The sequence below is a fragment of the Symsagittifera roscoffensis genome, chromosome 2, assembly GCF_963678635.1.
Source record: "Symsagittifera roscoffensis chromosome 2, txSymRosc1.1, whole genome shotgun sequence".
NCBI classification, from domain to species: domain Eukaryota; kingdom Metazoa; phylum Xenacoelomorpha; order Acoela; family Convolutidae; genus Symsagittifera; species Symsagittifera roscoffensis.
The window spans coordinates 40204996-40230510 of NC_087063.1; the positions used below are offsets into that span (position 1 = coordinate 40204996).

Sequence of the window (25515 nt, forward strand, 5' to 3'; positions counted from 1 at the left end):
AGTTGCGGAAATTTTAGACTTTTTTGTAGATTGGGATTGGTTACCGGGAAGATTTGGTAAGGGCGGGTTAATAGAAGAAGAATGCGCTGTTTTGTTTTGAGGAGTAGTGTTTGGCTCGTTCGGGGGCTTTGTTACTCGGGTGGCGAGATTAGTTATCTTAGTCTTTTTTTTCTTAGTCTTTTTTTTCATCGGCTTCTGGGGGGCAGGATATTTTTGTCCGTACAAGTAGGGCAGTATAAGTTTCTATGATGTTGTTTGAGGTTTGCGATTCCAGTCCATTTTAGGTGGATCCTTCCGCAAATGTGAAACCATACATTTGCCTGAATGCGGCAGGTATTTAAAATGCAAGGATGGCAGAAATAGGATAGTGGGTTTGGGTTAATGCCGGCACCTAAAAGGAGTATTCATAGACGGAGCAGCCCGGCCGACTTTGAATGTACTGCCACCAAAAACAGTTTGAGCTTGCTTTCTGCGCTCCCAAACACGGTTGGGGTTTTGGTGCCATTTGCGGCGACTTGGCGCATGTCGGGTCCTCCACGAGAAGGCGGCACGGCACCAGAAGAACCTTTCCCTTCTTGAATTTTTTAATTGTTAATACAATCAAATTATTTAATCAATCACATTAAATAATCATATAGCATACATTAGTAAGTTGGTTTTTCGTCGGTTGATTCATATATAGATTAAACTGCTTTATTAGTTTTCGGTACAAGGGTATTATCTTCTGATCACCCTAGGCGAGGAGAATAGTTTGATTCAGAATTTTTTTTATCAGTCCAACCCTTCTATTAAAAAATAATAGATCATATTAACGCCCTTTCAGTTGTGATTCTAGCTGCTATAAAAATGCTGAAAAGAGTTTTGGGTGTCGATAAAAAATGGTCTGCGCATTTAGGGATTTGAGCCATTTAGGAATTTAAGTTAACTTATTAAGTTAACGCATATAGCCGCATATAATAAAGATATATAATTTCAAATGATATGTGAAAAAATACTAGCGTCGGATTTTTTTTGCTCTTTTGCAGAGCAACTGGTCAGTCTCTTTCTTGTTTTTTTGAGCTTCAACAGTTCCAAGTTTAACGGAGAATCTGATATTATGAGGGTCCAGCGTAAACTCGAATCGACAATTTTATTTATTTTTAAGTAAAGTAACATTCCAGATGCACATTTTTCTTGATATTTTTCCTGACAAAAAAGTAGATTTAAGTCTGCTAATAGTTTACTTTCGCATCAACGACTTATGACTTTCAATTTTTTTTCTCGAAGCTTGAGGCTTTTATGAAAGTGTTATTACGCTAGCAATACTATTCACGTCGGACAAAACGCTTGCTAGGAATAAAGGGTCCTTTCTACTTTCTATCTTAGAAAGTAAATCTAAAATTCGCTGAGAAATATTTTATTAAAAAAAGAAGTTAGTATGAATTTACAGCAAGTTGCCTTTTGACTCAATATTTATTTTTTACGGTGAGATTGGAGATATTATTCTCTGAGATTGAATATTATTTTAGAGAAGGATTGGGGTGGTTGAGGAGAGTGGTGGTGGTGGTAGAAGAGAAGTTGTTGGAATGAATTCCCGTAGTTTTGAGCTTCTATTTATACTCAGATTGGGAAATCACGCCACTTTTCGTATCAAATGAGAAGTTTCTTTTAACTTCGTATTATTTATTCGTACATTCGTATTTTACGAGAAGAAGGTTTCGTATGCTCGTATTTTACGAGAGGAATCGTTAATATTCGTATTGAATGAGAATAGTCGTTTCAATTCTCAATGCTTAAAACGTTATACGAATTATTCCAATAGCATTTCCCTTCCTTTTGCAAGGGAATAAAAGCATATTTCTTTTGGTGGTGGCGGCGGCGTCACATTTTGTGAACGCAATAAAATAATTCATGTTTCTGTTTCTATTTGAAATCAGAACATATCCATCCTCCTATTTGGAGAAGGAAAAAACTAAAACTTTCATTTTTATTACTTTCACTTGAATAGTGGGGTAATTGTTGATCAATCGAAGCTTTTTCTTTCAATCTCATAAAGTTGGTTCAATAGTTTGTTGGTATTACAGGTAGCAGATGTTTTTGAACAACTGATACTTTGAGTCAGGCTTGAATGAATATAAACACATCAGTTACATTTATAAATCAAATTAGAGTTTACACAACCAAGGGATTTAACTATAAAATTAAATACATCAAAATTATCTGTTTCTCAAAAGTTTGAAGGTTAGTTTTATTCCTTAAACATTCTTTTTCCGAAGTCTCCTTTTCTTCCTGAAGTATGTGAAGTCTGTCCACACGCGTAATAAGGGGAGGACTGGTTCATACAAAGGGGGTATTTTTTTGTGTTTTTTGTTTTTTATAAAAGTCAAAATTGTTAAAAGGAAATTAATAGCTATACTACATAGCTATATAAAGCGAAAGAATAAATGCTTAAATAAAAGGATAAATTTCTTACAATTTTCCTTCCAACCGGGCTATAAGTTGTTGATTTTTTGTTTTCAAATTGTGGATTTGCTTTTTCAGCTCCCGGATTTGGTGCGTTTCATGGATATGACTGCGCTGAATTTGCTCAGTATAGTCATCTAACTGGGGGGTTTGTAATTTTGCTGTCAGATACTTTGCTGGGACATATATTTTTTGATATTCAAGAAGGGAATTAGTTATGGAATACATTTTTTTTATAGGGTGATAAGCTTCTAATTTAAAACGATTGATTAATGGATTCAAAGCATAATTGAGATCCATATCGAAGCCAGGATTGCTTTTAGAATTAATGTATCGTTCCCTTTCTAACTGAATATGTAATCTAGTGTTTATTTCAGTGGGGTGCAAGGGCTGTCGCCTAATGGTCATTGGACAATGAGAAGTTGATACCGGCGTATTTGCCGTTAGTATCTTATATGGTTTTACAATCTGGGTCCGTTTTTTAATTTTAGAATTCGAGGGAACCAGGGGTATTTGAAAATCAGGGGGTGAAATTTTTAGGGGTGGTGGCTGTGATGCTGTAGTTATTGGGACAGCTGAACTAGTTTGAAGTAGTGGCTCAACGAAGGATCGTGTTGAGGTCGGTTTTGCAGTGGGTGTTGTAGTAGAAGAAACAGTTGGTTGTTGAGTGAGTGCTGAAATCTGCGAGTCCAGTGGATCGGTTGGTGGCAGGAGTGAGAGAAGATCTTCAAAATCTCTCAAGTCGTCATCAAGTGTTGTGTTCATAGTTGAATCAGTTGGTATATCCTAGAACAGTAGAATTTTTTATTAGACTGGGTTTGTTGGGTGATCCAAGTTTTGAGTTCTTCTCTCAAAACTTGTTAATTGGATTTGAGGATACATGCGATCCTGGTTTATTTTATCAATTTCCTCTAAAAGAGGGGCTTGTATTTTCTGATCACATTCTGGTTCTATTTTTTCAGCTTGCTCATCTTGAGTGAAAATTGAGGTCACTATGGAAGTGAAAAGTATATTGTATGAAGCGGCAAGTAATACTTTGCCAAAATGTAGTGAGCGGCCGGTGATTTTGTGAATATGCATAGCCTTTATTATGAATACTAGGCAATCTAGTATGAATTTCACAAATAGAAAAGAGGCGAAGACTATTCCGCATTTTTCTAAATAGTATTGTACTTTCCCGAATATACGGGTGTATTCGTTTTTCCAAAAGTTTGGAGAGATGAGATAGTCCAAATAAATTGTTTGGGAAGAGCCTAGCGGGCTGTATGAGTCTTTGAAGAAAATTTTTTTAGCATTTAGAAAGGACCTGGATACTTTTTGCAGTATTCCTTTCATCTCTGAATTATCGGAAATCATATTCCAGAATTTTTGCATTTGAGCATAAGTGTAGATTGAAGCGCCTTGGCTAGAGGCTAGAGAATGCTTAATCTTTTGAATTATCTCTTTTGGTTTAAAGAGATGTGGTCCTGTAACCCTTGTAATTTGAGGGGTTAATTCAATCCAGGACTTATCATCATCAACATCTAGTTGAAAGAGATTTGAATGTTTGTCGGAGCAGTCTTGTAGATCTGCCGACTGAAAAGTTTGTCGCGTAATTGGATCGACAAATCGAATGTTTTCCTTATACATAATGGGAATGCGATTATAGCATTCATCCATTAATTGCAAAGGTGAATAAAATTTCGGACAATGGTAGAGCCAGGCAACATTGCCATTGGTCTCTAAGAACATAGAGCGGTTTTTGGTTAGAATATAGCCAGCCAAACGGGGGCTTTCAAGTGAAAGCATTAAAGTATTTAATATTGAGGAGCGTTCTAGCTCACATTGATTTTGCAGAAGGGCTAACTCGGCCGTTCTGAGCATGTAGAAGCTATAAAAAAGAATATAGTCCAATTTGGTACCTATATGAGCTTCGTAGTCAATTTGATGACTTGAAAATTGGAGTGGCGGCGAATCATCACTTAATGTGAGAAAAGTAGAATTTGGTTGGCCGGCATTATGAATAGTTCCCGTTTCTGGGGTTGGTTTAACTTGGATTCCAGTATCCATATTGAAACCGTCAGTGTATGCAATAAAAAGTGAATCATATGAAGTTGGATACACTATTCTGGGATGACCACAAAGAGATTGCGGTTTATTCAACACCTGTAGCATAAATTTTTGAGAATCCCTTGTATGGGTAGAATGAATAGATGGGCTAGAATCGCCTTTAATTATGTAGTATGATTCTTCGTTTTGAATCATTTTAGCCGGAAATCTGTTTAAAACAGTGAAAATGCAATTGTTGGGTTCTTCCCAAGTATAAGCAAAAGCGTCTAAGGATGTTGTTTCACATCCATTTTCAGACACTGGACAGGGCAAAGGAATGTTTTGCCAATTATTGACTGTTCCATCTTTGAGGTTAACAGTCAGAGTTACATTTTGCATGTAAGTTTCAAAAGTGTCCAATTTAATCCAAGAACGGCCATCACATTCGTTATGATGTTTGCCGTCAACTTTGCCAGCATGGGCATTAGTTACTGTTTTAACATTAAATTTGAAAGGAATATTTCCAATACTAGCATAGCCTAGGTTAAGATAACCTCTGTCGGCGGCCAATTTACATTCATTGGCAGATAAGTGGAGATCAGTAGTGATCATATTTTGTCGAGCGTCAATACCACTCGAATCAAAAGAATCGCAAAACCAACGCATTGATTGGTGTTTGATTCGACACATTGTCGCATTTACTTTTGTGCGATAATGTCTCTGATATAGAGTAACATAAGCATGGGCTACTTTAATATTTTCTGGTTGGACTTTGCAAGGTGCTACTTTATTTAGAGAGAACATTTTGTTAGAAGTCATTAGTTGACAATCATAATGAGCAACCCGAAGATTATTTGCAGTATTTGCATATAATTGTTCTTTCGGATCAAATGCTGAGGTTTGATTCGAAAGTATCGTTAGAGTTAAAAGACCAACCAAATAAATTTTTTGCAAATTTATTTTTTGGTGGTGAATGATAGTAGAATAATTTTTAAAAGTACTTACTTTAAGCATTTCCTCGAGAGTGGTTAGAACAGGATCTTGGTCCATTAGTTCACCTTCCTCTATTTCACTATTTGGATTTGTCATTTTGTGGATTTTTGTGAAGGGAAATCTGAGTTAGATTTCAATTTTTGTTGAGGAATTCAGCAGATTTTATATTTTGGAGAGAGAGAGAGGAGGATTTGAATGAAAGATGTGGAATTGAGCAAGAATGAAAACAACTGTATATCAGTTAGTTTTTAAAGGCTGTTTTTGCTTTTTTGCAAATCTAAGCTCTGATTGGCCGTTGTTATTCGGCGTCTTTCGGAAGTGACTCTTTTTAAGTCGTAATTCATTCGCCATTCGTTTTGTGGTTTTTTCCACTCTGGCTTAATGTCGTGGTTTTTCCACTTAGTTTTGATTTGTTGAGATCTAGCAGTGGAATGATAATCATTCGTTTATGCTGATGTTAATTTTAACAACTGCATTCCCCTTCCTTATTGGAGGAGGAAAATGAAAAAAAACATCTCTTCATAAAAGAGGACTAAAAGCAACATCATTTGTTTGCTTTCCGTTTCAACTTCATCTGTTATCTCAGTATTTTAAAAATTTTTGCTTTCTTGAAAAATGAGTTATATCGAGCCTGAAGACAATCTGGTGGACTTCCCCGAGAAGTTTTTGAACTTGCGGGATGAGTTGGATTTTAAACACGAAGCCTTGCTGGAGGACAAGGAAGTTGAGAGAAGAGTGGGAATATACGACGATTTAGTCGAGAAGGGTGCTAATCTGACACCCATGGAGTTCATGATATTTATGGACCGGAGTTACATATTCAAGTATCCGGTCCTGAATACTGACGAACTGTTTGAGCTGGGCTCGATTCAAAGTAGGTGCTTCACGAAGAAAATTCGGAGCCCATGGAGTGGAAACCATGTGGTTTCCCAAGAGACAATGGACTTTTTGTCCTTATTCTTTGGGGAGGATGTAAGTTTATTTTACAATACACTCAATTTTAAAAGTAATAAAAAAAATTTTTTTTATTCAAGTGGCATGGCAACATAGAAATACTATATAAATTTGTTTTAGTTTCAAGAAGAATTCTTCAAAAAGCCAGTGGCGGAGGCAGAGTTTAGACGGAAAATAGAGCTTGAGATTATGCTGGAGGAGATTTATCAAGCTTGGTGGCGGCCGTACTCAGCGCTGCAGTTTGCAGTGAGGAGCCTGAGTAGGGCCGCGGAAAACTCGTTAGAAAAGATGGCGGCATTAAAACTTATGAAAGCGTACTCAGATATTAAATCTCATATTTATAAAAGTTATTTTTAAATTTATTTATTAACATGTTATTTTTGGTGTTTTGTGCTTTTATTAGAAACGAAATATTTATAAAGTAGAAAAAGAAAAAAAAGAGAAGGCCAATAAAAAGAAATATATACAAAAAATATTATGCTGGCCAAATAAATGGTTTAGTGTTTTTATTTCTTTTTAAATTTGCCAATTAGACTAGATGGAATTGTAGTTCCATAAAAGTTTGTAGGACGATTTGTCCGTTTAGGTTTTTTAGATTCTGAAAGTGATCCAGGTGCGGATCGAGTATTTTCATAGAAGCTTTCTTGAGAGCTATGAGGAATATTTTTTCCGTCAGTAAAGCTTTCTGATGATTCAGATAAACGAGGGAAATCAGGAGGACGGGGAGTATTATATTGTGTTGTTATACTTTGGTGGCGGCGGCCAAAGTCATTTGCGAGACTAGTATTAGGACTTATACTGCGGCTAGGTAGGTGGCGGTGGCCATGACTACTAGATTGACTAGTTGAAGGATTAGGGGTTTTATCAGCAGGATAGGGAGTTGAACTTCGAATAGCTCTAAGACTCTGGTCAATCGCAGTCGCATCGAACAAAGTTCTTAGATGCATGGTTTCTCTGCCTGAATCTAATGAGTGGTCATGAACAATGGTTTTATTTTGATCCTCATTTGTAGGGGTATGATCAGTCATTTGCTGATAACCATTGTTGACTACTGGCCAAAACTGGTATTGTAGATTTTCAACCTGTTTAGGTTTATTGAAAGAGTCGATTTGATGATTTGTTATATGATCATAAAAATCACTTGAAAATAAATCACTAGAGTACTCTTGTAGTAGCTTGGGCATTTGTTGTTCTTTAGGAAAGTATTCAACAATATGATTGCGGTGGACAATCTTTTTTTCGTTAGTGAAATCATTTTGAATTCCGTATGTTACTTCCGTGATTTTTTCAATTACGGTGTAAGGTCCAGATCTCAAATTCAAAAGTTTTTGACTTTTCAATAGTGGTTTGGATCTGTTTTCTAGTAACACTTTTGTGCCTTCTTTTATAGGCCGTCCTAATTTAAATTGATTTCGGAACATGTGGGCCTTATTAGTGATGCGGCGGCAATGGGTATAGGTGTTACTATAAATCAACTTAAAATCATTTTCCCTTTTTAGTATTTCAGCGGAAATTTGATTTTTTAGAAATCTATCTATGGTCTCATTGTTTGACTTATGCTCGGTATGAGCATGATTTTCGAGACCAGCGCAAAATTCAGAGGTACATCTTTTGTTTTGGTCGCGGTAGAGGCCTAATTTAAGGCTAAGGGGAACCTGAGGTTTTATGCCAAAGACAATCTCATATGGAGTGTAACCTGTACTTGAATTAATGGCGGTGTTATGCGCAAAAGCAAATTTATTTGTTAATTCAGACCAGTTTGAGCCTGAGGTACTCAAGAAATGTCGAAAGTACTGGGTTAAATGTTTATTCTGGACTTCAACTTTTCCGTTAGTCCAAGGCGAGTAAGTAGTTCTTGGTCTCAGGGTTATTCCCAATTCAGAGGACCAATGAGCAAAGTCATTACTCATGAATGCACTTCCATTATCATGAATAATTTGTTGTGGAATACCAAATGTTGTTATGTATTTCTCTAAGAGCTTAATGGTTTCCTTAGAGTCTGCATGGGTGCATGGATATACTTGAAGATATCTAGAGAAGGCATCTATCACAACTAAGCAAAAGTTTTTGCCGTGACTTGATGGTCTAAGTGGACCTTTATGATCAATGTGGATCGTTTTCATTGGGATTGTTTCTAATTGTCCCCATTGTTGTAATGGAGCTTCATTCAGGTCTTTTCGTTTAGGTTTATTTTTCTGACATTCTAGGCAATCATGAAGAAGCATGTTGACCCATTTATAGAGTCCGGGCCAATAGAAATATCTTTTGATTATTTCCAAAGTTTTTGTTTCGCCGTGATGACCGCTAAGAGGATGCTTATGAGCTAACTCAAAGCAGTTTAGCACTAGAGAGATGGGCAAGCAAATTTTTGGACTCTTAGTGTAGTCATCATTATATTCATTAATACATAGAAGATCATGTTGGTCTTCAATGAATAATAATTCGAACTGCCTGATATAGGCTTTTAATCCTTTTTCTTCACGATAAGGGTTTTTTTTGTTTCTTTCTGGCTTTTCGTTTTGCTTTATGCAATTTTTGATATCTATGATTACAGTATCGTTACACTGCTCTTGCATAATTGTTTCAACGTCTAAATTTGCTTCTTTAGCAAAGTCGGTCATTTTTGCTATCAGTTCAAGAGAATCTGATTTATTCTCTTCAGATTGGAGACTTAGGGGTTCAATTAACCTCAAGGATTTTGTTTTGGTTGCAAAATCATTTTTTGCTTTAACCAGGTCGTTGAGAAGGTTGTTCTCAACATTGCCTTCATATAAGTCAAGCCATTCTGAATTTTCCAAAGGATCATCAAGTGCAGATACTTCATCTGGAATTTCTTCATAAATGTTTTCATTGTTTATATCTGGTATAGATAGCCGTTTGATTTGGTTAATTTGTTTGCCAAATCGGAAGAAATCTGTTATATTTTGAATCGCACTACAAGATTCTTCAAAATATTCTGGAGCATCTTCAATGCTGAAGTCTCCTCTGTCACTTATGTTGATTAATTTCTTTTTCCCGCCTTGCACTTGAGCAATGACTGGATAGCAATCGTTTTGAAATATGTTATCATCTTTGTGGAGTACTGAATAACATATTTGTTCTCCATTGTCTAGGATGAACTTTATATCATTTGGAATGGTTTTGTGTTCTAGTTGATATCTTTTGATATCAGCGATGGGTACATTTCGGCTCAATAAGTCAGGAAAGGCTAGGTTTGAACCTGGGGTATAGATTATTTTCAAATTGTTGAATTTTGTCAATACGACTTGATATTTGAAAAATCTATGAGAAAGTTGTCCTTTTCTGGACCATAAGAAGAGAATAGGTCTGTGGTCGCAATATAGGTATAGAGGAAAGGGTGAACCTATAATGTAGAATTCATAGGTTTGCAAAGCAGATATTATTCCACATAATTCACGATGTTGAGTAGACATTTTCTGCTCAGCTTTATCAAAGACTCTAGAATTGGCAGAAACAATTCTTTTCCCTTCAGGGAAGTCTTGGATGAGTATACATCCGGTTCCTACATTTGAGGAGTCGGCGTGAATGTGGAATGGGTAGTTTACATCAGGTATGGCATTTGAAATATCATGACAGAATTTGTCTTCCAGTTTTTGAAAAACTTCTTCATGGCATGGTAGCCATTGAAACTTATCACTACTGTTTGCCAGTTCATATAGACATTTTGCGTCCACATGAAAATTGATGATGTATGTGCTGTAGAATCCCATGACACCTAATACTCCTAGAACTTCTGTTTTTGATTCAGGGGATTTCAATTTTTTTATGTCATCAATTCGTGAAGCGATTGGGGAAAGACCATCCTTAGAGACAACGTGGCCTAGAAATTTAACTTTTCTTAGGAAGAAAAAAGTTTTGTCACGGGCAGCTTTTAAGTTGGCCTTCCGTAAAAGAGAATGATATTCTCGAATTGTGTCAAACATTTCATTTTTACTTTGACTCTGTAACAGAGTGTCGTCTATGTAAGTAATTGCTTTTTTTTCTTTAATGAGGGGTCCGAAGGCATATCTCATTAGTTTACTGAAGAAATTTGGAAGTGGTTTCAAACCATAGAAACCAACTTGGTAGGTATATTGTCTACCTCCTACAATAAAGCTTGTTAATTTCTGTGCCTCATCTGTTAGAGGTACTTGATGGTAGGCACAAGAGAGATCACTACTTGTGAAGTATGATCCGTTTATTCGGGTCATGAGAACTTGTAGTGGTTCTAATGGCCAACTACAATTGCTAGTATCTGTGATCGAGTTTAGATACCTAGCATCCAAGACCAATTTAACGTAGTCTTTTTTTGGAAGAATGATGACTGGATTTACGAACCATGAGTTCATATCATCTTTTTCATTTAGTTCTCTGACTATGCCTGCTTGGATTAATTCATCCATTAACTTGTCCAATTTATCTCTTAGATGGACTGGGATTTTACTCGGTCGTTGTTTTTTGAACGTTGCGTCCTTTTTGAGTGGTATGTGGAATTTATGTTTTGTTTTTCCAATATCATATTTGTGATGAGAATAAACGTCTTGATCCTCTATCAGCATTTGAATTAGATCAGCAAATTCATCATCCGATATATCACTTTGTGTGAAATCGAAGTCAGATAAGAATTTAATAGTAGTTTCGATTTTTTCCAAAGTGCTACTATTGTCCTTATCAATTGAGGAGTATTGGGTAAACGTTTCGTTGACAAGAAAGGAAATTAGCCGATCATTATGTTCTTTGTTTCGGTACTTTTTAAATTGTTCTTTCAAGGGAGGCCTGCAAAGGTTCTTTGCATCATTAGAAAAGTCGGTTGCTATTTTGTTTTCATTTTTGCATACTTTGACTATATCTGAACCAATTTGTTCAAATATTTCTGATACGTTTTCTGTATCAAACACTTCAAGGGCAGGCATGTCCTTGATTTCTTGTCCTGAAACATAGACAAATATAGTAATTCCAGAATGTTGGAATACATCGACAATGATTTTGGAAACTTCTTCCCAATTCATTTTATCTAAGCCACAAGCAATTTTGGGCATTGTGATAGATCGAATGTTATTTGCTATAGCATGATCTTTCATTTCAGACAAGGTGTTGAATATAGCGTCGTAAGTGGGTTTCTGAAAGTACCTCTGTTTGGTAATCAGGTTATATATGATTTGTCCAGATTTTGGATCAGTGAAGATGAGAATATCGTTAATGTTGGCATGTATTGAGTTACAAAAGTGTCGTAGCTCAGGATACCTTTTGCTAATTGATTCAGCAAATCCTTTTTTCATTGCTCTATCTGCAGAGATTGTATGGGCAATGGGCATATTCGATTCGAATATGGACCTTTTTTTGAAGTCTACATATTGTAGACAGGGGCCGGATAATTGAGTATTGCTTTCCTGTGTTGTATTGACAACAGTGTTCAGCATGAAACAGCTATCAAATTCTGAACTTTCGTTTAAAATTCTCGTTGTGAACTCATCACAATCGTGAATAGCAAATATTTTATCCTCGTATCCTTGAATATCAGTTACTGCATAGCCTAGTACACACTTGTTTAGTGTGACAGGATGATCTTTCTGATTCTCAATTAGGATAGGTAGGCTTTGCTCAATTTGGGTACAAACTGTATTAATGAAAACCAATTCGGTTTTAGTTGTATTTTTATGAGGCAGGAATGTAGTCCCTTTTTCGAAGTATAAATTTGGTTCAGCCAAGTGTTTGTATAAGTATGTAGAGCGTGCTGGAATGAACAAGGGTTCTTTCAAGTTAATTGAGACAATTTTTGAAACGTTAGGATATTCTTTATCGTTGTTCATCAACCCGTAGGATATCACACCTTCTTTTGATTTGAGCTCAACTGCTGGGATATCAAAGTAGAGAGCTTTTAAGAAGAGATGACAAAAGTCTACTCCTAATAGGTTAGCAGTCTTTTCTTCAGTTATCCACACTTTGTGGTTAGATGGATATTTTCCATCAGTGTCGAAACAAGATTGGATAGATGTATGGCCAAACATACGTATATCAGATCCATTATAAGTCTTTGCTTTAATTTTGGATCGGTAGATTGTCATTTTTTGACCTAATTTTTCCAATTCCTGATAAGTTGGGTAGTTTATGATACTACAAGTTGATCCTGGATCAATCATGAATTCAATTTCAAGTCCACTATTATTATTTTTGTCTCCGGTGGCAAAATGATATAAGCTAAGATATATCCTTGATTTAGGATTACTATCATCGCTCGGTTTCGGAGACTTTAATAGTTTAAAGGAAAGAAATCAGTGATCGCATCACAGTAATTGACTTCTTCCTCAACCCAGTGGGTAGTTTCAGACTGTATTTGATTCGATCTAAAATTTGGTGATTGAGATCGCGTTGAGTCTCGACTGTTATTGCTATTATAGCTTCCAGTGTTATATGGTCGACCTCTAGGATTACTATTGAATTGCCTATTTTCTTGGTCGTAGAACTGTTTAGCAACTTGTTCATTTTCTCTGAATTTGTTTTCTCTGGGATACCTATCATCATAGGTTTGGGGTCTTTTGTTATTGAAAGACGATTGTGCATTAGCCTTTTGGAAATTGTTTCCGTTGTAGTTATAATTATGGCGAATGCCATAGTTATTTTGGCTAGGATTTGAATTGTTAGTAGTTCTGTTTTGGTTATCCCAAAACCGGTTACTTGGGTTAGGGTTATTCTGGTTAGGGAAGTTATTCGGTCTTCGATTTCGTTTATAATCAGTTTCAAATGAAACTCTTCGTTCATTTTTTGTTGTGAGTTCTTTTCGCAACTTATTTACTTCGTCCTGAACTTGCTTTTTGGAACATCTAGATATAGAATGTCCATTCATTCTGCAATATTCGCAGAATCGTGTACTATTAGGTCTTCCCTTGATGTCAGGGTGACGTCGTTGAAATGAAGTCTGGTCATTGATTGCACTAACTTCTTGATTCTTGATCAGTTTAGTTAGTTCTTTAATTTGAGTTTCTAATGAAGTCATTTTATCCGTTGTTGACTTATTAGCAGGATCAGTAGCAACAATGAATGTTAGATCCTTAGTAATTACATGATTTGTGAATTGATCCCAATTGGCATTTGGATGCTCTATCATGTATTCATGAGCTTTTTGTTTAAGGGCTAGAGGTCTTAGTCCCTTAATTGAGAAATCAATATACTTTTGACTTCTTTGTCTGTTTTGTATAGTTCTCTCAGCATTTTGAGCAGCTTCAGTAGCATGAACGGCTTCATCAATACTTTCGGGCCATCCTCTATCTACAGAAGATTTAATTCTGTGGAAGTAATTTTTTATTAATTCGCCATCTTGGCGAGCTGCATTTTCAGCATCAATTCTATGTTTGAATTGATCTCGTCCGTCAGTGAATCTGTTTAGGAAGAGATCTTTGAGTTGTGCCCATGTGGTAGCATTGGTTACATTATCATTGAACCATTCAAGAGATGTATCAGTTAACAATGATCCGAATAGGGATCGTTGTCTGCTATCATAGCTGCGTCGTGCATCATTATCAGCAGGTCTTTGACCTAATGAGAAAAGAATTTTGTTTTCAACTGAATTCCAAAATGCTGTAGCATTTTGGTTCGGATCGTTTCCCGAAAATGTCATTAAAGACAAGTTGGGATGGGATATTGGGGTATCAGCCATTTTATATTTAGTTTAGAACTTGAAAAAGAAAGATAGAAAGGTTTATAAATTTGTTTAGAAAACTTAAATTTCCGATTTGGAAATTTATTACTTCTCTTTATTTGTAAGAGAAATTTCAACAATTCTCCAGTTTGAGAATTGGAATTTTTGCTTTTTATCTCTTTTTGAGACTTTAGCAATTTTTGCGAATTTTTAGAAGGTGAGCCTCACTGGTCGCACCAATTTATTACGCTAGCAATACTATTCACGTCGGACAAAACGCTTGCTAGGAATAAAGGGTCCTTTCTACTTTCTATCTTAGAAAGTAAATCTAAAATTCGCTGAGAAATATTTTATTAAAAAAGAAGTTAGTATGAATTTACAGCAAGTTGCCTTTTGACTCAATATTTATTTTTTACGATGAGATTGGAGATATTATTCTCTGAGATTGAATATTATTTTAGAGAAGGATTGGGGTGGTTGAGGAGAGTGGTGGTGGTGGTAGAAGAGAAGTTGTTGGAATGAATTCCCGTAGTTTTGAGCTTCTATTTATACTCAGATTGGGAAATCACGCCACTTTTCGTATCAAATGAGAAGTTTCTTTTAACTTCGTATTATTTATTCGTACATTCGTATTTTACGAGAAGAAGGTTTCGTATGCTCGTATTTTACGAGAGGAATCGTTAATATTCGTATTGAATGAGAATAGTCGTTTCAATTCTCAATGCGTAAAACGTTATACGAATTATTCCAATAGCATTTCCCTTCCTTTTGCAAGGGAATAAAAGCATATTTCTTTTGGTGGTGGCGGCGGCGTCACATTTTGTGAACGCAATAAAATAATTCATGTTTCTGTTTCTATTTGAAATCAGAACAGTGTGCTCTATTTTGAATGATCAGTTAAGACTACAGTTGATCTGTTTTTCAGTTAACCAGACGGCTGGGTTAAAATGGAGTTCAATTTATAGTTATTATTTTCTGGATCCCATTTTGCCTCGCTTATTCTGATTCAAGTATCCTAACTGGTGCGATGGTTGGAAACCCCGATTAGTGTTTTGTTAATTTGGTTGCGTTTCAGTTTGATCGGAGAGCCTTTTCCTCCCAGCTTGAAACTGCTTCCAAATTTCTACGGAAATAATGATTCTCTATTGATGCTGTCCTCTCGTAAAATCTTCAAAAGATACTGGAGCGATAAAAAAGAAGACGTCTTCGATAAACTGGTACCAGATTACGAAGAATCCAACATGCACCCATACCTCCATAAAAATCCTGACAGAGAAGCTCATAAGAAAGTTCAACAATTTCTTGGCGGAGACGTTCTCTTCGCCTTTAAGTAAGACAATTTGAATTTACTATCAAATCTACGTTCGGTAGTTACGACGAACGCCCTTAGAAAGTTGAACAATATACGGGAGTACAAGTTACTTGAAAATAAAAACAAATACTTGAAAAAATTCAGCTGCAGCTTAATCCTCCAAAGATTTCCAGGCTAAGCTTGAAAAATTTGGTTATCAAAGGTTCAGAAAATTTTTTAGCTTATTTATCTTGGTACAATGTTTAACTAGCGCTCTTAGTTTGAGTTTTTTAGAGGTTTTAATCATTAAAACGTGTGTTTCAGTTGTTCGTTTATATCAGAAGAGCTGAAGAAATCTTCTGCCATATGTCGCGATCTCGACATCAAAATAAATGAATATAAATACAAAGTCTACAGATCTATGAAAAATAAGCGGGAAGACTTATTCTTCAACCATTACCTTCAGAGACATTTAATGCTTTACGGTATCAATCTATTTTCTGCGGTTGCTGTTTTAAAACGGCTCAATGATTCATTCATGCGACAGGAGAGATTCAAAAACTCGACGCAACTAGCAGCTGAACGAGCATGGGGCTTCAAATGCATTGAGAATCTAATCAGCGATTGCAAAATTCTCGATTTTCAAGCCAATCGTTCTGACGTTGATTTCAAAAATACTCAACCTAACACGCAAGGAAAACGCACTGCCACTAAACGTGATCTACAATTTGTTCATGCTCTGTTTCATGACTTTGTGTAAAAATTGAAGTAATTTGAATCTATTATGTTAAATGTGAACAATTTATTGTATCAACTTGAATTTGGTGGAAACAAGCTGAAATTTTACAACAGTTGGAATGTTTTACATGTGTGCTCAGAAGCTTTCAAGTAGAAAAAATTGTTTTCGAAAGTTGAATGATTTAAGATGGCTGATTTTGGACCATCAGCGCTAGGCACCAAAGAACACTGGGACAATACTTACGAAGTGGAGCTAGAGAATTTCAAAAGTCACGAAGAAGAAGGGGAAATATGGTTCGGTGAAAAAGTACAGCGTGAAGTGGTCCAATATTTTATCAATAAAATAGAAAGCAAGTCGGTCTGTATCATGGATATTGGCTGTGGAAATGGAGTTTTGCTGAGGCAGTTGGCAAATAAAGGCGGATTTTCCAATCTTAAGGGTTTCGATTACAGCGAGAATGCAATACAATTGGCAAAAAATATTGCAAAAGCAGGAAACGAGCTGGAATCCAAGATTGATCTCTTTGTGGGTGATTTTTTGGATGGTTCTTTTGCTCATCGATGTGGCATCGCTTTAGATAAGGTTATTTCAACGTGTTTTTTTCCACTGTGATTTTGATATTTCTGAACTAGTATGGAAAGCTCATTTTCCAAAATTATTTTTGTTGTTTGGTCTGGGAAAAAATTACAATATTTTTCTTTACAAAAAAGATTACTCGTTCAGAAGTACACTACAAAGTGGACAAAATTAAGCCCAAATGCGGGTTCTTTCTCTCTAAATGTCTGTTTTGAAGGATGATTTCGGAAAACATTCATTTGGAATTTAAATAAAATTTTTGCATAGACCAAGAGAAACTGATCAGCACAGCCTCTTTGAATACAACAAAATTTGGTTTCAAAGACTTAACCAGTGTTTTCCGGGTCTGAAAAGGCCAGTTTTCACCATTAGCACTAAGTTTTCAAAATCGCGTGAAATTGTAAAAATGGAATGAAACAGCTGAGTTTAGTAAATTTGTCATACTGAACAAATCAAATTTATCGCTGAGAATGTTTCACATTGCATGAACAACTTTTTTTTCTGCTTGTTTCTAGAAAGAATTCACTACGATGCAAAACTTAGTGCAAGTGGAGAAAACTGGCATTTTCAGACCCAGATTACATTGGTAAGTGGTTTAAAGCAATTGTTGATAGTTTCACAGAGGGTAGCTCTGATCGTTTTCTCTCGGTCTATGTAAAAGTTTTACTGAAAATTGAAGGAAATGTTGTTTAAAATGGACATTGAAAAGAGGAATTTTAGAGGGTAAAAATCTAAATTTGCGCTTAATTTTCACTAGTGTCTGATTCTGCCATTTTCAGTGCATATGAGAAAAAAGGTAGTACTTCAAATGGATGATTAAAAAAGGAAAAATTTGTTGTCATTTCCGAATTAGATATTCACACTAGCGAGCGAGCTTGTGAGCGTTAGTGTATTAGTACAAACCTTCTTTTTTCTAACCTAACTCGCAAATAAAATTGAAAGTGTTCACACCTTTGAAAATTTCATTGTAGCATTGGAAATTGCATACCATCTGTTCTCTGCTTTTTTTGTGGCTAGTGTTAGTCATGAATTAAGCATTTGTGGCTGAGTGGTTAGTGCGTGAGAGTCATAATTTCTAGGTCGCAGTATCGAATCCGACGCATAGCCGAATTTTTTACTAATTGGAGGCTTATTTCTACATTTTCCTTTTGCATTTTATAGAACTGCTTTTTTCCATGTTCTCGCTAGTGTGCGAAGCACAGCTTCACCCCTGCCTACTTGGGTTTTTAAAAAAAATGGATTTGTCAAAAATATCAAAATTCACTGACAAGGAAAACCGGAAAAACGTTCTCAACGAAAAGCTTATTGTAGAATATGTTGCCCCAAATTGTCGTATTCAGCTCGATGCCGGTTTGGTAGTTTAAAATTGCTCTACGTTTGTTTGACTGATTTTTATCTTGGTACCATGAGCATTTTTTGTTTGGGACCATGATTTTAAACGAGGTTTATGCGGAATCATACTTATAAACGAGTACCCAGAGTTAATTTTCCTTGTTAGCTGTTCTTTTTTCTCTAGCAGCAAAAAATCCCTGATAAACTTTATAATTGATTATGTAGCTAACTTCCATTTCTTACTACTCAACCGATTTGAGCTCCAATTTAAAATTGTTCATGTATAAATTATAAGCTTGAAACGTTGTTGCGACCTCTGAAAGTTGCGATTATCTCTGCTTTGGGGTGATTTCAGTTTTTGTTTCCCAGAAAATTTTACGTATGCTAGTGAACAAAATTAACACAAGTTTACGGTTTTAATCTCAAAACTTATAAGTACAATTTTGGACAAGATTTACATCGAATTTTAATAATTTGTTTACACCGACCGACAGCAAATGATATGAACTACTCTCTCTGAAAGCCTCATTTTTTTGATTAGAAACACTTAACAGTTTATTTTGAGCCTGAAAATGCCAGTTTTCACTATTTCTTTCCAGCGATGTGACTTTATAAGAAACAATAGATGAAAGTTGTCATACTAAATAATTTAGTTTTCTGTTTCAAAATGAGTTAGCTGAGATCATTTGCTCACGAATGATAAAAAAGTGCTAATGTAATTCTAAATAAATGCTGTCCAAAATCTTCCTTAAAGTTATAATTTTTAGAGCGTAAAAACCTGACTTTGCGTTTAGCTTTGTCAACGAGTGTGCCATAAATAAACGGGGTCTAGCAGTATATCATTTCAAAGCTTATCCAATTGCTCTGCCGGTTTGAAAGCTCCACCGGTTTGAAAGTTTGATTTTTGGTCCCAGTTTTACTGCGAATAAAGCGAAAAGGAGTGTTAAAAGAATTATTTTTATAACAGAAGTACCAAATGCGCGAAAATGATTGCCAAATTATAGGTCTTTTAACTGTCCAAAACTTCAGTAACTGTGAATTTCTCGTTTATTTTCAGTTTTTGAGCTTTCATTGACTGACATATGTTTCTGGCATTCAGTCCTTCTAGCTTGGGGTCAACACTATTCCAGTACAAAATTTTTTAGTTACCTGTGAAAATTTTGTGAATAAAATTGGAAACTGTATTCAGCTGAAGCCATTTTCAGGTGTTATTTTTTGTCGGAAAGTTGATCGGCAAAATCTGTGCCGGCTGATTGAAATATCTATTTTAATTTTCCTTGAGTTAGGTTTTTATTTTAGGGAACATACGATGCAGTATCTCTGACGACTCTTCCGGACGCCTCAAAGCCTCTGGATTTCTACCGACAACAGTACAAAAACAGTCTGACTCAATGTATCAACTATGACGAAAATCTCCCATTTCAATTTTTGATAACCTCTTGCAATTGGACTGAAGAAGAACTCTGCATTTTTTTTGCTCCCCATTTCATCAAAGTGGATACAATAAAAAGAAAATCTTTTGTTTTTGGTGGCTCAACTGGACAAACATTTACCACTGTTGTTTTTAAACTAACTGGTGCTAAATAATAATATTTTATTAGTTTTTATTCGCATGCTAGCTGAAAACTTCATGTCACCTGTGAATTATTTGCTGACGATAGCAAATTTGTTCGACTAATTTCCGCACGTTTTTGAAGCGATTGTCTGCCAATGCCAAATGAGCAATCTGTTGTTATGTGTTAGATTTTTTTTAGGTTTTATGCCGAAGTTGCAATTCTAAAAACTTGAGTGCTAACTTTCTAATTGTTTCACGCTTGCTGGTTTTCAGACCCGTTGTTGTTTTAAACCAATCACCATGGATACTGATCTTGACTCGTACATCAAAGACAAAGGAATCAAGTACCCTGGACGTGGAGGCCGAGGGGGTCGAGGACGAGGCGGCAACCAAGGTCGAGGTGGCAACTTCGGAGGAAACAGAGGCAGTGGAAACTTCGGCGGCAGACAGTCTGGAGGTATGATTATGAAGAGAACGCAGCCCAGTTTAAGCGCAGGCAGCTCACTTCATATCTCGAACCTGGATTTCGGAGTGTCAAATCAGGACATTGGGGAGCTCTTCGGAGAGTTCGGAGATATCAGACGATTCGCAGTACATTTCGACCAGTCTGGAAGATCCATCGGAACAGCCGAGGTACATTATCTAAACCCAAGTAGTGCAATGCGAGCCATGAGAAAATACAACGGGGTTCCCTTAGACGGACGTCCAATGAGAATTGAGATCTCAGGAACAGTCGGACAGTCAATGGGCGGCGGTGGTTTTGCAAACAGAATGCCGAGCGGTGGGCGCGGAGGATTCCGGTCCGGAAATGACGGAAGAGGCTTCGGTGGTGGACGAGGTTCTGGTGGCGGTGGGTTCCGTGGAACTAGAGGTGCTGCTCGAGGCCGAGGAGGCAGCAGGCGTCCCCCTCCACCTTCAAAGGAAGATTTGGACGCTGAATTGGAAACGCTTACGAAAGCTACATAAGTTGGCACATGAACTGCTGCATAACTGGTGATGACATTTGTTTGCAATTGATGCGTGATTCAAAACTGCCCATTTTTTGTCTCCTAACGAAAGAGAACCAATCTTAAGTGTTTTTGTTCATATTGACTCATACGTTTTTAGCCGTTTGTTTCTACCGCAGACATGTTATTCACTGATTATTATTTATCATTATAACTTGTGATACATCTTGTGCATTATTTACCCGTCGATGTTCTATTCTGTTGGCATGCCAAAATAAACTATTGTCGAAATAGTTTTGATGAGGCATACATGGTAAATGGCAGATCGAAGACATATTTAAGTGTCAAGGTATTAGCATGAGAAAAGATGAAAGTACGCCCCAATACTTCCCGAAGTTCCATATTTAATCAGGTGATGCTTGACGATATATTTAGCCAGTTTTTTATATGGTAAGAAACCTGAGATTGAGAAAAAAATGTTTGTTGTCACAGTTCGTGGTCATGTTAACATGCCATTCACGAGCGTTCAAGAACTTTGGATTTGGGTTTCCCCTTTCATATCGCACCTTTTCACATGTCGCACATGACCTCCCTACAAATTTTCTGTGAAATAGTCAAAATGCGTTGGAAGTAATATATTCTGCGCCATTGTTTCTTGCGCTTCGTGAGGTGGTTCGAACAGTTTAATCCGATCATACTGTAAAATGGATCACCGCTTGTCTGCTTAGTTGTGTCGGCTTATTGTGTTAAGTTTTTTTTCTAATTTTGCAACAGCCTTTTGATGAAAATTTAGTTGGCAGTTCTGACTTTTCTGCATCAATTTAAAGAGTAAGCAGTTTTTGGCACATAGTCGACAATAATACTAAAACAATCTAGTTATATTAAATCTTTTTTGGTGTCATATTTTGGCCATTCAATCAACCCTCAATCAAGAGCTATTTGTTTTATTGAAAAATATCCATAGACAGCACAATGAGTTTGAACATAAGTCTTTCAGAAGCCAAGACTTGCAGTTAGAACTTCGGTTTTTTTGGCTTGAAAAAGAGCCTAAAAAGCCTAAGGAAAAAATCAAAAATTTTCTGACAGTTTCGAAGTCTACTTAATGCACTACTCAAATTTAAAACAGATTTCAATGTGTACTGATTTATTTCCAACATTCCTTCATATGATAAAAAAAACAAAGATATTTCTACTGCAAAACATTTTTGGCGATCCATTTTGTAACCAAGCAGCACTCGCTTAGCAGACTACGTGCTAGATATGAAATATCATTCCACGCAATTAGCATTAATTGGCGTAAAATTAGCATCATTATTTCGGTGCGCGCTAAGCACTACATGAAATTAAAAAATTTATTTTACTTGAAATGTTTATTGAGTTTGACTGTGTCAAGCAATCCATTCTTGGTAACATAATTTAACTATGTAAATATGATCACTTCTTTCGCAAGTAAATTGCATTTTTTAGTGCTTAGAACTGTGCAAACCTCGTATGACAAATAAACAGCATTTTTCAACCGTTTTCCTTTTTTATCAAAATGCTTGATAACTTAATGACCTGAAAATTTCCTTATGCTTGAATGCAGGGGCGTATCTAGGATTTTCTCGAGGGGGGGCGGATTTTCAAAAAAATTTCGAAAATTTGGACGACTTTTTTTTGAAAAAACAGGTAAAATTTTTTTGAAAAAAACAGGTAAAAAGCCGATTTTGGGCACTTTGTGGAAAATTTTGACAAAAAAAACTTTTGGCGCGCGCTCTCCCTCAAAAATAGCGTCCGCCTCCCTAAATCCACCCATGGTTGAATGCATTGGTAAGTGGTTAAAGAGATCAAAGTACCAGTCCTGTACACACCGAGGTGTTTGTATCTTCATGTTGATTTTCTACAGAGCTTGTATTATGTGCATTTTACCGTCTTGGACATTTTTAGGAGTTAGTTGTTTTTTTTTGCTTGTGTTTGCATAGTGCAGTGTTGCCTCTGAGTAAAAGTTTTAGTATGCTAAACGAATGGTTTGCTAAGTGAGATTACCCTGAAAAATAGTGGTTTGATATATTTCGTTGGAGAGTATCAGTCACTGACAAAGTAATTTATTCTTTTTGAATTATTGTTTTTCCTCTCATTGTTCTTTTTTAAAATCATCTGAAAGCAAAATTTTGTAAACCAATGCTGGCTGCTGCGATCGCGTCAATGTTCGCTCTTATAATGCTTTATCCTTTTTGCACCCGATCACAAAAAACTTAGCTATTGTTTGTTTCATGGTTTTTTACTCCAAGTTTCAAAGATATCGATGCGCAAAGATCCAAATCTGCTCATCGATATTGTTTGTTTCATGATGTGTTGCTCCCATTTTCAAAGATATCGATGCGCAGAGCTCCAAATCAAAAATATTTTTACCTGTGATCATTTGTTGTAAAGTTACGGGGATTTGAACTAGGGGTTACTTTAACTGCTTTTGTCGACGTTAGATAACAGCCGAAGTCTTCAAAACTTTGCCTTAATACGAGTAGTTTTGGTTCGTTCTCAATTTTGTCGCTTGTAAGTAAGAACACTTGGTTCATAATTGGAGCAGGATGATGAACTGGAAAAACTACTCAAAAATAAGAAAAGAGAATGATTTTCGGCTTAATCACAAAACCTAAAACAAAAAATATTGCAGGTTGATGCTGAAAAAATTGACTTAAATCATTGAAGCACGGTAGTTTTTAAGGAAGAATTTTTTTTTCAAATTTCAATGCTTTTTTTTTCATTCAATATTGTCGGAACCTACGTTTCTTCTTACTCAGCAACCGGCCACTTTCAAGACGCCAGCTATTATTAGGCATTCTCAAATAGGATTGTTGTTTTTTTTTGGGAAAAAACTTGTCTGAAAAAATCACTGAATCATTTAAACAACGAGACATTTTGAGCCGCTTTGGATTTCAAAGGTTAGTGTTTTAAAGTTTTTGAGCTTGTTTGAGTTTTAAAAGTTTTAAACTGCTACGGCGCTGATGTATATTATACGGCCAAAATACATAAAATTTGAAACTGTGTACGCGTTTCCTCAAATTGGTTTGACTTAGGAGAAAACGTGATGGTTGTAAAAAATGCTACAATTTAACCAGAAGCAGGGGCGGATTTAGGGGGGGGGGGGGCACTCCCTCTCTGTGGAATTCGACCCCTGGCGACCCAAAGGGTCTTCTCTTGCACTGTTTGGATATATCAGTTTTCGGTAGCGGATCCTAACAATTCATAAAAGCGTCTTAGGCGTCAGTATATAATAATTTAGAGGGGAGAGCGCGCGCCGAGAAAACGCGATTTTTTGCTAAACGTTATCCCCAAAAAGTGCCTAAAAACCCTGTTTTTTCAACGTTTTTCCTGCGGCGCAGAAATTTTGGCCAAAACAGGGTCTTTTTGGTGCTCTGGGGGAGCTCGGAAAATCATTTTGGTCGATCTAAAAACAGGTTGAAAAATTTTCGAAAATGTTTTGAAATTCCGCCCCACATAGAGAAAAACCTAGATCCGCCCAGACCAGAAGTTTTAGGGCTCAAGTCCATATCCAAAAACCGGGCCCGAGATTTTACGCTACAATTTTCTCCATTTTTTTCAAGCTATGAAAATTATCGCCCAAAATCCTGGTGTCAATCGTTATAGACGTTTAGCAAATTTAGAAAATAATTGGTCCTACAAAATTTCAGAAAAGAATGAATTCTAAAATGCAAAAACCATCAAAACTGTTTAAAATTGGTAGTGTTTTTCTTTAAAAAATTTATGTTTACCATCGAAAAAATATATCCATTTATTCAAAATTTAATAGGATATATAACTCATTTTGAAATATTATGAGATTCATTTTGAAATAATCTTTCTGATGATGGCCTGATAAATGTTGCGATAATTTAGGTTACATGAAACGATTAAAAATGGTCTATTTTTGGACATGAAAAAAACTCATGCGTGCTTCGACATATAGACGGTGTATTTGAACAGAAAAAAATTTTTTGTGACTCAATTGAAAAATTTTGGACCGATCTGTGCCAGTCGGTCATATGAAAGAAGTTTTGATTGCTTTTTTTTTTCAAAATTTCGAATTAGTACCATCATGTCGCGAAGTTTTTCGCGATACATGAAACAACAGAGGAGTCAGAGGTTAGAATAGCCGAACTGACAACTACAGAAAACTTGACAGAAAATCTGTCGAGAGGCAAATAGTTAGTCGCACTTTGCCCGATAATATCAAACTTGAGTAGAGCTGTCGTGTTCCTGATAGAGAGCGCAGAGAGTGGATATGTGAGTGCAACTCGTAAAGGAAGAAGAACCTGGATTGGGCAGGCCAACCACTGAAATAGCCTAATGGTTCAGAACTTACTAGAGCAACTCGAATTAAAACTGCTCGAACTATACTAGTCACACTTACATAAAACTTACACTTATATTACTTGATTGTGTCTGGGTCTAGTTCCAGAGTTGTTGTCTCAATGTGAGTACTGAATAAATTTACGAGCGCATTTTTTTGAGAGCGCTTTTTATATAGTCATGTTGAGGTGGGCGAGCTCTAGGTTGATCAATCTGAAATGTTACATCTGATAAATCCGATCATAGGTTGATCCATCTGATCAAATGTACGCTGTCCAAAAAAAATTAATGTTATTTACTTGAGGTTCAACCCTGTTGTTGACAGCGTTTGCGTATTTTAGGTATTTAGAGACCTAGCCATGGTGGCATGCTAATTTCTATCTAGCGTGAGGTGGGGGGGGGGGGGGGTTGTTTTGGTAGTGGTAACCATCCTGAAGTTCCATGTCATAAGCAAACCGTGAATTGATTCCGACTGGTTCAGGTACATAAGAACAAGAGATAAAGTCCCTGACCCTTGAGCCAATGTTTATAGGGCCTATTTTTCTTAACCTCATATGTGACGTGAGTGAACGACTGTTACAATCGCATTACAGTTTTTCTTCAAACTACATGTTCTGCAAGGAATATGAAACACCTTGCACCTAACCAGAAATGTGGTGTAAAATGATAGTTGAGTATAAAAGTTTCGAGGCT

At 36.2% G+C, this 25515-nt stretch overlaps 3 protein-coding genes across 3 annotated transcripts in view; all 3 read left to right on the top strand.

The window, feature by feature from the left end:
- LOC134839156 (palmitoyltransferase ZDHHC9-like) overlaps positions 1-16178 on the top strand; it is a 326560-nt gene extending 310382 nt beyond the window's left edge. The window contains exons 4-5 of the mRNA XM_063854612.1: positions 15129-15383; positions 15669-16178. Coding sequence (XP_063710682.1) covers positions 15129-15383; positions 15669-16104 — 691 coding nt within the window. The 3' untranslated portion in view covers positions 16105-16178. The remainder of the gene's footprint in view (positions 1-15128; positions 15384-15668) is intronic.
- Positions 16179-16269: 91 nt separating this feature from the next.
- LOC134839840 (EEF1A lysine methyltransferase 2-like) lies at positions 16270-19771 on the top strand. The gene is made up of 3 exons (XM_063855464.1): positions 16270-16665; positions 19291-19384; positions 19746-19771. Exons 1-3 carry the CDS (start codon positions 16270-16272, stop codon positions 19769-19771), a joined length of 516 nt encoding a protein of 171 aa, XP_063711534.1.
- Positions 19772-19846: 75 nt separating this feature from the next.
- Positions 19847-20512, top strand: LOC134839841 (THO complex subunit 4-like). The gene has a single exon (XM_063855465.1). It carries the CDS (start codon positions 19847-19849, stop codon positions 20510-20512), a length of 666 nt encoding a protein of 221 aa, XP_063711535.1.
- The last annotated feature ends 5003 nt before the right edge of the window (positions 20513-25515 follow it).